Raw genomic sequence first — 15,948 nt, forward strand, 5'->3', positions numbered from 1 at the left:
ATAATAATAACATTATTATTATTAATAATAATAATAATAATAATAATAATTATTATTATTATTATTATTATTATTATTAATATATTTACTATATTACTATTAGAGTGAAAATGTTAACTTTGGCAATATCAGAGGGAGTGGAGTTTGTCTTAAATCTATAGACAAATATTTTTTTAATTAGTTATTTACATACAAGTACTTAGGTCAGAAAGTGATTGTAATAATTGTTTGTGGTTGTCAGTAGGAACAGCTGTATTCACACACACACACACACACACACACACACACACACACACACACACACACACACACACACACACACACACACACACACACACACACACACACACACACGCTGTAACTTTGGGCTGCAGCTGGGCGGAGCTCCATAGCGTTGTCTAAGAAATATGTGATGACGTTACATGTTGTGATGAATCTTAGTGTTGCCAGGTCACCATTTTATAGAGAAATTACCTAGACCTAGTCAGATGTGCCCAAACCTGTTCTAGTAAAAAAAACAAGCTAATTGTGGGCTGAAAATAAATGTTGCATTATACCAAACATTACATAAACATTAAAATTGCCATGGGGTTACTCTCATTCATGATTTCATATTTAAGAATAAATAAATAAGTGGAAAACATTCCTCTGTAATCTGTAACTAATGCAGTCTTAATTTCAATTTTCAATTTTAGTCATTTTTATAGTAAAATGAGAAACAATTTATTGTCAAATTTATTGTACAATAGCGTTCAGTGTCTAATTAAGTGACCTCTAATGAGAGACGTGAAGCTGGCCTTATTTAAACAAAATAAAAAATTCAAATGGCATTTATCCCCTTTTTAGTGGACTTAGTGGGCTTTTTATTGTTTTAGTGGGCATGCAAATCTGAACCTGGAAGAGGCAGCAAACCAAAACATTTTAGAAAATAATATCATTAACTTATATGATGCAAATTTGCAAATGATGTATAGATGTACATGTTTGACCACCATATTTTGATTTAGGATTGTTCCCACTTTCTGCTCTAAATGATCTCTCTGATGACTAAACTTAACTTAGAATTACATTATTTCCAAGCTTGGTGTGTAGTCAGGAAAAATAATGCCTCTATTATAGCAAGTATTTTTTTTTTTTTAGCATGTTAGCATCCTAATCTAGGTGGCACTGAAAGTCCATTCATTACAGTTTCAACATTGTTGAGGTGTGCTGTTCAATACAGAACTGTTTATGCCAATTGCAGTCCTAAACTGTCGTAGCAGACAGTTTACATTAATTACAGTCCAAATTCAGCCTTATAGTTCTTAAGTTGCTCAGAACCGTCATGTATTTTTAAGCTGTTTAAGTAAAACCATTCTCAGCTGTTGTGCTTTTAAAGAGAACTCCATTCAGTGGTGGAAATGGATCAGGTGGACTCAAAAAAGAAGAAAGGGGCAGGATCACAGGTCACTGTTACCTTTCTACTTTACCTCTTCCCTTATACACTATAATATAAGGGAAGGGGTGGATCAGTGGTTAAGGCTCTCTGGGTTACTAATCGGAAGGTTAGGGGTTCATGCCACAAGCAGATTTGCCAAGCTGCCACTCTTGGGCCATGAAGCAAGGCTCTTAACTCTCTGTGTTCCAGGGGTGCCGTATGATGGATGACCCTGCGCCCTGAAAGAATTTCACTGTGCTGTAATGTACATGTGACAAATATAAGGCACATTTTACATTTACATTTTTACACACACACACACACACACACACACACACACACACAAAAAAAAAAAAAAAAAAAATATATATATATATATATATATATATATATATATATATATATATATATATATATATATATATATATATATATATATATACATACATACAGTATTATTCACAGACATATATATTTATTTTGTATGTTGTTATACAAACATTATGTATTATATTATGTGTATGTATTTTTTGTATTACAAAATTTTCACACATTAGTGGTGTAATGGAAAAATTGGGTAATTCTGGCACACCTGGCAACCGTAGCTGTGGCGGCTCCTTTGCGGGTGACTGAATGATCCAGCTCACATTTATGACAGAAGCAGAAACACGGATTATGGTTCCTATGAACAGCTCGGTTTACTAGCTGCCGTTTTCTTTGTTCTTTTTTTTAATGGAAGGAAGACACTTATTTATATTATGTCTATTAATCGACCGCGTTTGAGTACTGGGTGGTTTCCTGTGTAGTATAAGATACGTTAGCGTTTAGGGGCTTTAGGCTGGTGCGTTAGCTCGCGGTAGCTCCAGTGACACACTTCCTGTATGAGTCGGAGTTAGGCCCCGTCAGGCACTGAGCTCCGAGCGCAGTTGCCTGCTTCTGATTATCCGGTAAGTGAAGCGCTTTGTTCCGTTACAACTCCTGATTAGTTTAGATTCCCTATTTGGGTTTGGTTTGTTTGAAGCTGCTCTAGTTTGCTTTATAGACACTTGATATGGCTCACTAGCCGCCTGGCTAACCGGAATATACCTTTACACGGTGAAGAAGGTGGCTAAGGCGCTCGTTTGCTAGCTTTCCGTCCAGATACTCCTACAGATACAGTTATCTCTCTGTTAGTCTGAACTGTTATTCACAACCAGGAGGAGCGGCTAGTTTACTCAGACACAAAGACAAAGAGGTAAATAAGATGTTTTATCAGTTGCCCAGCTTTATTTCTAAGCTAATTTGTAGTGCGAGCTTACCTTCAGGCTGTTCTCATTTCTCTGAAATGCGACTGGAAAAAAAAGAAGCTTTCGTTCTTAAGACAGCTGCTACACTGGGAAATGATTTGTATTCAGAACCAGCTGGGTTTTCTGGGCTATTGTTCTATGTAAATGGTAGGATTATTTTATGGTTTAATGCAGTCTTTCAAAAGCTCTTATATAATCCATTCCTTACTGTATCACGGTGCCACAAATGTCTTTGAGGGTGTCACGATTAAATCACTCAATCTAGAATATCACGATATAATCGCCTCAAAAAGAAACACTAATATCTTTGCCCGTTACATATACATATATATATATATATATATATATATATATATATATATATATATATATATATATATAATGAATGAAAACCCAAAAGGACCAACTCTTTTAAGTTCATCCTTTATTGAAAGCTCTTTCGAAGCATTGTATCAGTATGGCCGTATTCCCATTTTAGGTTGAAAGAGAAATGAAATGTGAGGAACGGTGGTTCGCCGAGCGAATCAAAGCGAGCAAAAAACAACCACACACACCCTAACTGGTATGGCTGAACGAGACGCTGATTAAGTAAAATATAATACTTGTTTTCTTTAGTTCTGTTCAGCAGTGTCATGTTGTTCAGTGTGTTTTTATGTTTGCCATGAACATGCCAGAAGTGGCAGCAGAAGGAAGAGAAGTTCTGTGTTTGTAAACACTACTGGATTACACACGTAAATGGTTTTAAATGAATCCACGTCCCTTGCTCAAAAGAAATGGCTGTTGTAGTGTGCCGAGGAAGCGGCTGAAGGATAAGGGCCGCAAACGCTCTGGGGGACTGGCGACAGAGAAGAAAGGAATAAGAAACCATGGGAATCTGTATTTCTGAACAGGTCAGCACAAACTGATCTGATCCTACACAGTGACACTGGACGAGGCTAACTTAGCAAACATTTAAACCAGAGGTCTCATTCTGTATTTGGGTGTATGAAGGATGTCTGCTACTTTACAAATCTCATAATCTTTATACCAATAAGAAACCATCTCTGTAAGCAGAGAGCATTCGTGTTGTTTTATTGTTGATTAATCTGGATTGCTATGTTGTGGGACAAGTTGATCTTGTTTCCAACTTTCTCAGTTGGAGGTACACTCATATGATTGCTGTTTATTTCTATCCACAGGAGTGACGTGCTCCCTGCTGTAGGATGCTTGTTGAATGCAGCTCTAACTCCGCGGCTACTTTCTGCTCGACTGCTGACAGTCTGCAGTAGCACAATGATAGGCGTCCCCACGCAGCCCGTCCTGAGGTGCTTCCCCAAGTGATATGATAGTTGCCACCTGGATTGCATTCTGTGCCAGCAGGAGCCTTGCGCAGGTTCTGCAACTGTCTGTCGAACAGCTGCGATCTGTCCAGTTGTGGCAGGGCCTCGTGGGACGCAGAGCCATGGGAAACAGCTGCGTGTGTAGAGAGGACAGTGACGTAGAGGAGGGAGTTCCACCTCGGAGGCCGATCAGGCGGGTGGAGAACTCTGAGCCCCAAGAGGCTAGGGGCAGCCGGCCCCGGGACCCTGTCCGACCACCCAGAAGAGGTCGCGGCCCACATGAACCACGTCGGAAAAAACAGAACGTCGACGGGCTGGTGCTGGATACACTGGCTGTTATCAGGACTCTTGTTGACAAGTGAGCATTTTCAGTTTTGTTACAGGAATAGAGGATGCACTAAGAAGTACATCGTTGTGAAACCTGAAGTATGGTCTCGTAGTTGTGGTTTATGTCTCAAAGGTTGCAGATAAGGTTTCTGTGGGTAGAATGATAAATTGGTGTGATGCAAACATTTCTTTTTATATTCTGCTTGTGACATAGGGTTACCTTTTATAATATATGCTGTCTACAGGTTTAATAGATTACATCATCTTTTTCAAGGCATATTGCAATGCACATTTTTTTTGTATTTTTTTTTTTTTTTTTTTGGTCAAGCATTTGTCTGCATCATTCACTTTCTTTTTACGTTTCTTTTCCAGCCTGACCAAACAAAATTATATGCTAATTTTCAAAATGTAGTGCTTGTATATCAGAGCTTTCTGTGATCATGCCAAAAGCAGCTTTTAGTTCCTCAGCTCTGAGTGCGTGGTAGCTGGCAGTACACTCTCAATATTATCTTTAATGAGGAAGACATTTATTAATTCATTTATTTGCACAGACTTGTGTTGTATTTAATTTATTGCCAAAGACGAGACGGTGAGTCAACGTGAGCTGCCCTTTATGTTTGCTGTAATGCGCTGGCAGCGTGTCAGCACTTTTTCCCTATGTATATTTTCTCACCTTTTCATTTAGACAGCCTACACAGATATCCACATGCCTACGCCGCTGTGGTGAATGTTCACTTAAAGATTGGATTCATTTTGATATGATAAAAAGTTAGAATGGCAGATATCAGATTAGACGCTATGTTTGTGCTATGAGAACTTGATTTCTGCACCCTAAAACGTTTCTGTACATAAGCAAAGGGTTATCATGATTATTTTTTGTTGTTCTAATCGATGCCTTTTGCGATCTCAGTTTGACAGGGCTGTTCTGTTAAGAAACTAAAGAGCCGAGAAATGGACAGCAGGCAGTGATATTTACTGGCTGTGATTCAGCAACCTCAGCCCTCAAATCCTATCATCATTACTGTGAGCAGAGTCACTATGCCTAAAAGCCTTCCTGCTCACTCTTCCTTCTCCCATCAGCTCCTCGTTTAGCGCATTTAGCTCCAGCTAAGATGCAGGCACTGAGATACAGTCTACTCACACAGTCTTCTGATTTATGGGACTCAATAACAACCCAACCAACATTACACTACAGTAGAGCTCCTTTCTGACTTGGAGCCTTGTGTGGTGGTGCTGGTGTCCCAGAGGACTTCCCCCGAGGGAGCCCTGCTGTCACCACACAGATTTACCATTCCAGGAGCAATCAGGGAGATGAATAGGGATGTCCTGCAGCCAAAACAACCAGAGCAGAGGCACACTATCTCTTCTTCACTAGCCATCCATCATCCAGCTTCACACACAGCTGTTACATCATTAGGACTTTGTTTTGTTTACAGCTAAGTACTAACAGGATGCTTAATTTGTATAAGTTCACAGCAGATAGCAGTTCAGAGAATGACTAGAGCATAATGCACCATTTTTTTCAGTGGGTATTACTTCTTTAATGATGGTTTCCTTTTGACTTTTTTTGTTTTTAGTGTTTAATAGTAATTTTGTTTCCCTGTTTTAGTGACCAGGAGCCCCCTTACTCCATGATAACATTGCATGAGATGGCAGAAACTGGTAAGTAAGAAACCCAGTTTAGCAGGATTTCCCCCATCACTTGCACATCTACACATATTTTCAGAGCGTTGTTTGGTGTGATTATATATATATATATATATATATATATATATATATATATATATATATATATATATATATATATATATATATATATATATATATATATATATATATATATAATGAGACCTACATTCAGCCTGTTTTTTGTTTAATCTAATAAAATAATTATGTAAGTGTAAAAACTGTTTAAACCAAACCATTATTCTTGGCCTTTACTGCTGTAAATCATCATCTATGACTCAGCTGAACTTAGGCATTTGATTTTACACTAAAGTATGCAGTGTGTAATTAGCAGGTGCGCAATGTTTTTATCGCTCAGTATTTATTTGTAGAGGTTGATTTTGTTTCACAATTTACCTTGGTTATAATGACCTGTGCTCCTGTTCATTATGATTACGGAACATACTTAAAGTACTCTTGGCTTCTGCTGGTCTAACAATTAGCAGGTTTTCAGAAACACAATTGATCTAATAATTGAGCAGAATTGGGCAAGGCCGAAAAAATTCAAATTCAAATTTTAATAATCACATACACATACATACAGAGTACGACATGGAGTGAAATGCTTTATACGACTTTCCAGCATTCAAGTACACAAGGAGTAGTATTTAACAATATAAAAAAATTTCTTAATTAAAAAATAAAGTAGATAAATAAAATGTATAAACTATAGAATATATGAAAATATGTAATTCCAGCCATGTCCTTTCTGACAGCATCTACGCTCCTCCTTGTGTCCAGTTGTTAGGATTCTGTTGACTTAATTTCTACATGCATCTGTTGCATTGGTGCTGTCGTGATTTGACTCGTGATTGATGATGGTCGAATATTAAATCTTTTTTTTTATTTTTTTTATCAGCAATGAACATCAATTTACCATTGTAGCGATGCTTTTAGAGGCAAAATGTGTCATTACAAATGCAAATAGACTGAGTCAGAATTGCCAACCTTTTACACAATTACTAAAATAGAATGAAATTCTGCATGTTAACACAAGTGTATACACCCTTACTGTACTGAAACAGATAAACAGATTTCCCTCCAACTACCTTGTGGTTTCTGTAAAGCCCTGTACTCTTACACGTTCCATGTTTCACTTTAAGGAAATGATATGTGAAAGGATACCAAAAGGTTTGAGAGAGGGAGAGGCATAATGAAGGTGAAGATGGTTACATTTTGAGGGACCAGTAAGTTTCATTCACTTCCTCCTAGAATCAATGGAAAGGCAATGCAACAATACTTTAACAAAGATACCTCTCTCTTAAACTCCAACTGCTCCAGCTGGAACTTTAAATATAAACTTATCATTTCACAGCTTTCTCTGTAGGCAGTTGAGCATGGTGCCTCGCCTAATAATGTCAGTTTTTAGAACAGAACATGTTGCTATGTTAATTAGCCTAGCTGGTGTGAAAAGCAGCTGAAGTGGATGTGATTCAGCATTTAGCACCGTTGAATCGGATTAATGATTCACAATTTATTTTTGGATATGACGGCACAAACACAAGCGACTCTAATTTCCTAGGCATGTCTTCAGCCTTTTTGTATTCGGGTGAATCACATACTAAACAACATTCTCTATGTTTCTTTGCAGATGACGGGTGGCTGGAGGTGGTTCAGTCTTTGATTCGAGTGATTCCTCTGGATGACCCGTTGGGTCCGGCTGTGATCACCCTGCTCTTAGACGAATGTCCTCTGCCCACCAAAGTGAGTATGAATGCTTCTTACACATACACCAGCACCACAATAGACTGTAGGTGGTAGGTAAAAATGCAAAAGTGAGTCATCATGTTTATTCTGTCCATAAATATAATAAGGCATTTAACAGCAAACTACACTGAGACCCTAGTAGACATTAGGCTGATTTTAGGTACAGCAGCAGCAGCTTCTTTGCTGTAAAGTATATCTGTATATCTGTATATCTGTAAAGTATATCATGTTCTTGCCTGCTGTGGGCTACTTGGTACGGTCCATCAACATGAGGAAGCAGTCATCAGTCAAGATGTGAGGATGGATAAGGAAGCTGAAAGTAAAATAATGTTAGATCATTATCAATAAACTAACATTTTACCACCCGTGGCCATAATGGATGTATTTGTCAATTTGTGTAAAAAACAAACAAACACTGTTCTGGGCTTCTATAGTCTTTCTCCATGGTGTAGCTTTTGATGGCACAAACAGCACTTGTCAAGTTTTATATAAAGTTCAGTTATAAACATTTTATTAAACATGTATCTATTCTGAGTACTATTAGTTTCAGTGGGGTTTAATGAGCAAAAAAAAAAAAATGTTCTTGATTGAGGGGGAAAAAGTAATAAATATGACCTCTTATGAGAGCACTGTGTTTTTACCCTGCGAATGTGGTCCTCCCTACCCTTGTTCAGGATGCTCTCCAGAAGCTGTCGGACATGTTGAGTTTGAGTGGTGCTGTGGCTCACCAGGACGCCCTCATCCCTGCCAAACACCGCAACACCACTGCAGTGCTGGGCTGCTTAGCTGAGAAACTCGCCGGTAAACTGTTCTTACACACACAAAATACAACCAAACTTTCTATATCTGTAGATTTGATGTTGCGGTGATCTGTGTTACTTAATTTAATGAATTTCCTAGAGTAATTTACAAATGTCAAATATCACAAAATTTGTATATGTAGACAAAATCTATGGTACAAAAATATCCTCTATATACAGTGCGTCTGGAAATGATTCACAGCGCTTCACTTTTTAAATTTTGTTATGGTACAGCCTTACTCGAAAATTTGTTTTGAATGGATAAAAAAAAAAAAAAAAAAAATTTCCCTCAAAATTCTACAAACAATACCCCATAATGGCAACATAAGTGTGTTTTGAAATGTATTAAAAATAAAAAAACGTGTACATAAGTATTCACAGCCTTTGCTCAATAAAGCACCTTTGACACCAATTACAGCCTCTTTTTCAGTATGATGCTACAAGTTTGGCACACCTATTTTTTGGCAGTTTCTCCCATCATTGGTGGAGGGCTGCAGAGAAGGTTGTTCTTCTGAGAGGTTCCTCTCTCTCTCTCTCTCTCTCTCTCTCTCTCTCTCTCCTTCTCCCCCAATCGCTCAGTTTGGCGAGCACTAGGTAGAGACTTGGTGGCTCCAATCTTCTTCCATTTACGGATGATGGAGGCCACTGTGCTCATTGACCATCAGTGCTGCGAAAATCTTTTTGTCCCCCCTTTCTCTGAATCTGTGCCTCCATGCAATCCTGTCTTGAAGGTCTACAGACAATTCCTTGGACTTAATGGCTTGGTTTGTCCTCTGACATGCACTGTTAACTGTGGGAACCCATATAGACAGGTTTCCGCCTTTCCAAATCATGTCCAATCAACTGAATTTACCACAGGTGGGCTCCAGTCAAGTTGTAGAAACATCTCAAGGATGATCAGTGGAAACAGGATGCACCTGAGTTTGATTTTGAGTGTCATGGTAAAGGCTGTGAATATATATGTACATGTGGGTTTTTATTTTTTTTTATTATTATTACTTTGCTAAGATTTCAAACAGACTTCTTTCACATTGTCATTATGGGGTATTGTTTGTAGAAATCTGAAGAAAATAATGAATTTAAACCATTTTGGAATAAGGCTGTAACATAACAAAACAAAATGTGAAGCGCTGTGAAAACATTTCTGATGCACTGTATAGAATATGTGGGCCTTCCACAAAGATTGAAGCACATAATTGTCTAGAATGTCTTTGTGTGCTTTAGTATGAAGATTTCCATTCAATTGAAGTAAAGGGATTAGGCTCTGGCATGACAATCCTTAAATCTCCACAGTCACATTCCATTATTCTAGTTCCCTTATTCTAAAGTGGATGCTGTTATAGCAACAAGGGGGGGAACTAAAGCTATAATAGGATATTTAAAAAATACATGTGTGTTTTGACCATCTCACAAACTTTTGACCGTATTGCTCATGTTAAAGAAGGAGTCAGTCTATGTAAAAATGTCATACTTGACAGGTTTTGATCAACGTGTGGATAGCTACATCATATGTCTAAAAACATATGTCTAATCAGCTTTAAATTAAGTCTTGTTCCTTTTCACTTTTGGGATTAACCAGGTGTAACTGGCTATAGCTTTACTTGTGATTTACATGCATGCAAAAGTGAAACTGTCCAGGTTTTAGTTTACAAATTCATGTTGTTTTCAGACCTATATATGGTAGACAGAATTGATTTCACCTAGCTATGTGTTCTCCTAGGCTGCCAATGGCAATTTGAATTTCACTACAGGGTGACTGGTGCACACCACCAACCAATATGTCTCCGTACAGGATAGATTATGCTTGTTTGTTAAATGTTCTGTTCACTGATGCTAAGCATGCACTAACATTTCAGAACTGTGGGGAAAGAGCTGTGTAAAATTTCAGTGCTGGCCTCGGTTTCCTTCAGAGACGTAGGGTGCCTTGTGCTGACAGATCTGCTGAGTCGTCTAAATATACACACATACACTCACAGTGCACATACCCTGGGATGTGTGCCCTTGTCTTACTGTCCAGTGGTTCAAAGTCAGCAAAAGTCAGATTTCATTTCACTTTTGTAGCTGAATGGTGCTTGGATAATCCTGGTTGGATGACTTTTTATTGTTTTGTAGGTCCTGCTAGCATTGCACTCCTCAGCCCAGGAACCTTGGAGTATTTACTGGAGAGCCTGGTGAGAAGTGCTTTTCATATGACTCCACCATTTTCCAATATGGTTCACAGGGCATCCACTTTATGTTTACTGTGTTAATTTGATATCTTTAGGGTTCTGAGGCACATCCTACTGTGATGCTGTTTGCTCTCATTGCTCTGGAGAAATTCTCCCAGACCAGTAAGTTGTTTTCAGTATTCAGCCCTTTTCTTTTTTGTGTGGGATATCATTTCAGAATTTACTACGGAAAAAGTGTCCTAGCTAATTTTTCTTATGTATTTAGGTGAAAACAAACTGACCGTGTCTGAGTCATGTATCGGTGATAGGCTAGCAGTGTTGGAGTCCTGGGCAGATCACCCTGACTACCTTAAACGCCAAGTCGGCTTCTGTGCACAGTGGAGCCTGGACAACCTCTGTAAGTGCTCCAGTTTTGCTCCAAGGGGCTTGGAGCTTAATTTTTTTCATTTTTCATTCAATTAACATATTATGCATGTACAAGGAAACAACTCTAAAGTTATAAAGGTATTATATTTGTTCTGAGTGAGCCAAAGAAAATGTGTATCTGTAGAAACCTGAACAAAGAAGGTTAATCAGTCCTTGGTCAGTGTTGATAAAAGCAAAGACAAAAAAATTCATCTTGTGTCTTTCAACTAAAATGTTTTTAAAATGTCATTTTACAGATTGCTGTGAAAGTTGCAGTGTAGCCTTTCTTCCTATTTTAACATCTCAGTTTTCACACTGTAATTTATTTACACGGTAGTATTTTCCGATAAGCAGGAAATCTAAAACGAATCAGAGTGAATGGACTAGAGCTGATTGGAATTGTTTATTCATTGCATGCAGTGTAAAATGAAGACCTGTGAAAGAGCAGCAGTCTGATAACTACTCTAAGCAAATATGTTCTGTTGCCCTAGTTCTAAAGGAGGGTCGCCATTTCACTTACGAGAAGGTCAACCTAAACAACATTAACGCCATGCTTAACAGCAATGATGTCAGTGAATATCTCAAGATCTCCCCCAGTGGACTAGAGGTAAGCAGTAAGCAATAAATGCATTTTATTTTGATTAGACCTACTGAAATTCACCAATGTTCATGACCGTTGGCGTTTCGCCGCAGGCACGGTGTGACGCATCATCATTCGAGAGCGTGCGCTGTACGTTCTGTGTGGACTCTGGTGTTTGGTACTACGAGGTCACGGTGATCACTTCGGGTGTCATGCAGATCGGTTGGGCCACCAAGGATAGCAAGTTCCTCAATCATGTTCGTTCCTGCTTAATTCACTAACCATATCTCGATCAGATATATTTGCAAATAAGATAATTTGAAAACGACTAGTTAATCTGATCCAGACTGCTTTTCTGTTTTAGTACATAAAGGCCATTGTGAATTTGCCAGAAGAAATCTTTGTTAAAACCATTGAGTAAATCCACTTAGGCTCCATAATACAGTTACCACCAAACCCATGTTGCATTTACACTCTGATCGTAATGTCTAAATGTTTTAATTGCCAATTTGCATAGTTTTCCAGAGTAACATTTATCTGCTTTTAATGCTTTCCCAATATGCCCATGTGTGTTACAGGAGGGTTATGGGATTGGAGATGATGAGTACTCGTGTGCATATGACGGCTGCAGGCAGCTCATTTGGTACAATGCACGCAGTAAACCTCACTCTCACCCCTGCTGGAAAGAAGGTGAGTACTATAAAACTCCCTCACCTGTTAGTTCCTTGGGAAGCAGACATGAAACAATGCTATATGGTACACTTGCTAATAGTTAGTTTTTTATTTAACAAACAGCTGTACAGTTCCTCTTTGTTAAAGCTTTACTAAATTGCCCTCTCCAACAATTCATCAGTCAGTTGCTACAAAAATGTACAAGTAAAGTAGATAATCAGAGTTTTAATCTTTTTGCAGGTGATGCCATAGGATTTTTATTGGACCTCAGCAAAAAACAGATGATTTTCTACCTGAATGGACACCAACTTCCTCCTGAAAAGCAAGTGTTCTCCTCTGCGACGTAAGTAAACTAGACTTCTCAGATCCTCTCCTTTAAAGAAAGCAAAGGTCTGCATGCACACTGCTGTTTGAACAAAGGAGTGTTTTTATGTCAGTGAATGGGTTCTTTTAACACAGTATGTATTTGTGTTCTGTTTGTGACCTCTTTTTCAGGTCTGGCTTCTTTGCTGCAGCCAGTTTCATGTCCTACCAACAGTGTGAGTTCAATTTCGGGGCCAAGCCATTCCGCCACCCCCCAGCTGTAAAGTTCAGCACCTTTAATGAATTTGCCTCGCTTGCATCTGATGAGAAAATAATCCTGCCCAGGTACACTTAGCTGCCTTATGCTGTTTGTATTTTTAAGCTGTTATTTAAAAGTATTCCACAGCTACACACATGTCGTATTACTCTGCCAGTAAGATTGTCTTTCTTCTCTCTTGTCTTAGACATAGACGCCTAGCCCTTTTGAGGCAAGTGAGCATCAGAGACAATTGCTGCACCCTCTGCTGTGACCAAATGGCAGATACAGAATTGAAACCATGTGCACACAGGTACAGACCATGTAGAGATGTAGCTTTTAGGTTAAGTGGGGTACAGATTGAAGACTGTATACATGCATCACTGTTTGCATTATTATGTGTGACAACCTTGTACACATCTATTGGTTCTTTATATATTTATATATATATATATATATATATATATATATATATATATATATATAAATATAAATAAAAATAAAATTATACAATTTTCAATGTTTAATAGATGAAAATTTTCCATAGTTCAGTGACAATGTCTAAAAGGAGGATGCTGTCGAAAGTACAATCCATCTCCCTCCCACAGAAAACACTTTTCAGTTTGTTAGTCACTTGTTAGTCTGAGGTGTACGCTTGGCCCCAGACTCCTATAACCACGATGCACCACTGAACACCACCAGGAGATCATTTCCACCTGTGGCCATCAAACTATATAACTCCTCCCTCTGAGTGTTAAACATCTGCTCCACAATATAGATAATATAGATAGTTGTATTTATAGATCTTAATGCCACCTGTATATGTTGTTAATATGTTGGGCAATTATGTGCAATAATCTCAATAATGTGCAATAATAATTAGTTATGACTTTTCTGCCATCTGTTTTCACTGTTGTTTCAAAATCCATTTCATGCTGCTACACATTTCATTTCACTTAATATATAACTTAATATGTATATTTATTGAAATTCTTATTTATTAAATTTTTATTTAACCTCTTACTGTAAGCAGCTGCAACCCAACACTTTCCTTACTGGATCAATAAAGTAATCTGGTTTCTTAAGAAATCAGATTACTTATAAAAATATAAATATAAAAAAATATATAAATAGCGAAGCTCTGTTGAATTCTAGTCTGGCCAAACATTTTTATAAACAGTTTAAAAAAAACAGTTGACCAAATGCAATTGTTGTGAATGCGGTTATGAATCACTTGCATATTTTGAATTTCTGATTGACTGTGTGTCTCTGTAGTGGGATATGCATGGAGTGTGCCTTACAGCTGGATACGTGCCCGTTGTGTCGTCAGGACATTCAGATACGAGTCAGACTCATTTCACATGTGTCCTGACACCAGCTCACAATGCCAAGACATGGACACTTTCCCCTAGCTTCCATCCCATCCAAGTTCTGTCCAAGAGATCCAGGCTGACCGATAGAATAATGAGGCTGTTTCAGGATGGGATGCTGCAGCTCAAAATGTTGTGAGGAGAGCTGGAAACGTTTCTCCTGAGGAAAGGAAGAATCAAGACGAGAAAAAAAAGGTAGACAAGAAGAGGCAATGGAAAGGAACGTGGACTCTAAGATGGTCGCGCCCAGTCGGAGAGGAAAACGGTTTGAACGGGTTTCTCCAAAGGTCAAAGCATAATTTCCAGGACAATTAATGCATGTCTAGTTGTACATGCATTGTACAATCTGCCTAAGACTCACTCCCAAAGGCACTAATCGAATGTGTCTGCATATTTCTGTGTTCAAATGTGTTCTATGTATTTGTGACCTCTTATGTTACAAAATTCAGCCATGCAGACAGCAGTTCTTTCAATGTCTTTTTCCCCCACTTAATGCAACTCCCTGAGACGCAGCGTAAACTTAATATGTTCTCTGATCATTCGCTCCTTATTGCTGTACATGAAATTGTGGGCTGAGTCCCTTGGATTATCAGTAGGATGGAATCCTTAGTGAATTGAAAAGCTGTGATTTTAAGTCGGATTATGCAGATTTTTGTTGTATAAAATAAAAATATTATTTAGTATCAGCAACTCAAATATTCAGAGGTTAACATTTGACTTGCAATCACACAAATTCAGGGTGCGGTGCTGTTCAGTAGTCGCTTCAACTTCTGATAGTCATTTGCTTTGTTTACTTTTGTTGTGTAAAAAGAAGCACATATCTCAGTCATGGATATAGCGAGTTAAATGTTGAGATGCAGTTAACGAGGCTGAAATCACAAGAGCCCCAAAGATTGTAACAGACTGAATTCAGAATAATTATTTTTTCTGAACCGTGATGTTTGTAATAAACGTCAGATTTAAATGTTGCTTAATTGTTTGCTTCAAGTGATCTATAGACTTCAATGGGTTTTTCTTTGTTGTTTTTTTTCATGCCTAAGCAACATTTGAGAGAGACTTAAATGGACATTTAATATATTTTTTCCCAATATTTTGAGTGGATTCCGATCTTATATGGGTTTCTGATGCAATTAAATCCTTACCAGGGACAAAGCGTTACTGAATGTGAGTAAAGGTTTGGGTAGAAAGATGGGAAAATAATCAATATTCAATTATATAATAGTTCTCAGGATAGGTTTCTGATCCATCGACTATAAACAGGACAACATGGATGGCTGACAGAATGAATGGATGGATGAATGCAAGGCAGATGTATGGAAATAATTATCCATCTATCTGTCAAATGTCGATCATTTGTTACCAGGCCACAAAAAAGCAAAATATTTTAATCGTTATTTTACTTTTTGCAATCTGCAGGTATTTTTTTTTTTAATGCATTGATAAATGAAGCGCCCACTGATTCTGCACTAGGTTGTTAATGCATTTATTTTATATGTAAGAATTAAATGAATAATTAAAACATACAATATGTATGCTAATATAAGAGTTGACGCTGTTGTCTTGCGTGAAACTGGTCCGTGACGCAAAAAAAGTGTGGAAGCGCGGCCCTATTA

General features: G+C 38.0%; 1 protein-coding gene across 1 annotated transcript; it reads left to right on the forward strand.

Moving 5' to 3' along the window:
• The first annotated feature begins 1,994 nt into the window (after positions 1–1,994).
• Positions 1,995–15,303, forward strand: rspry1 (ring finger and SPRY domain containing 1). Its single transcript, XM_083552083.1, has 15 exons — positions 1,995–2,364; positions 3,882–4,380; positions 5,959–6,011; positions 7,666–7,778; positions 8,456–8,582; positions 10,694–10,752; positions 10,845–10,911; positions 11,015–11,146; positions 11,646–11,761; positions 11,848–11,991; positions 12,313–12,424; positions 12,647–12,749; positions 12,902–13,054; positions 13,174–13,278; positions 14,241–15,303. Exons 2-15 carry the CDS (start codon positions 4,025–4,027, stop codon positions 14,335–14,337), a joined length of 1,737 nt encoding a protein of 578 aa, XP_083408209.1. The 5' UTR covers positions 1,995–2,364; positions 3,882–4,024; the 3' UTR covers positions 14,338–15,303.
• Positions 15,304–15,948: the final 645 nt, after the last annotated feature.

Source organism: Silurus aristotelis, assembly GCF_946808225.1.
Source record: "Silurus aristotelis genome assembly, chromosome: 10".
Taxonomy (NCBI): Eukaryota; Metazoa; Chordata; class Actinopteri; order Siluriformes; family Siluridae; genus Silurus; species Silurus aristotelis.

What these genes read in the sequence shown, in the direction of transcription:
- rspry1 (XM_083552083.1), top strand. Translation starts at nt 4,025, where the DNA reads ATGATAGTTGCCACCTGGATTGCATTCTGTGCCAGCAGGAGCCTTGCG. An exon ending in GGAGAAATTCTCCCAGACCA is followed by an intron (nt 10,912 to 11,014) that starts GTAAGTTGTTTT and finishes TTATGTATTTAG; the next exon opens with GTGAAAACAAACTGACCGTG. An exon ending in TCACCCCTGCTGGAAAGAAG is followed by an intron (nt 12,425 to 12,646) that starts GTGAGTACTATA and finishes ATCTTTTTGCAG; the next exon opens with GTGATGCCATAGGATTTTTA.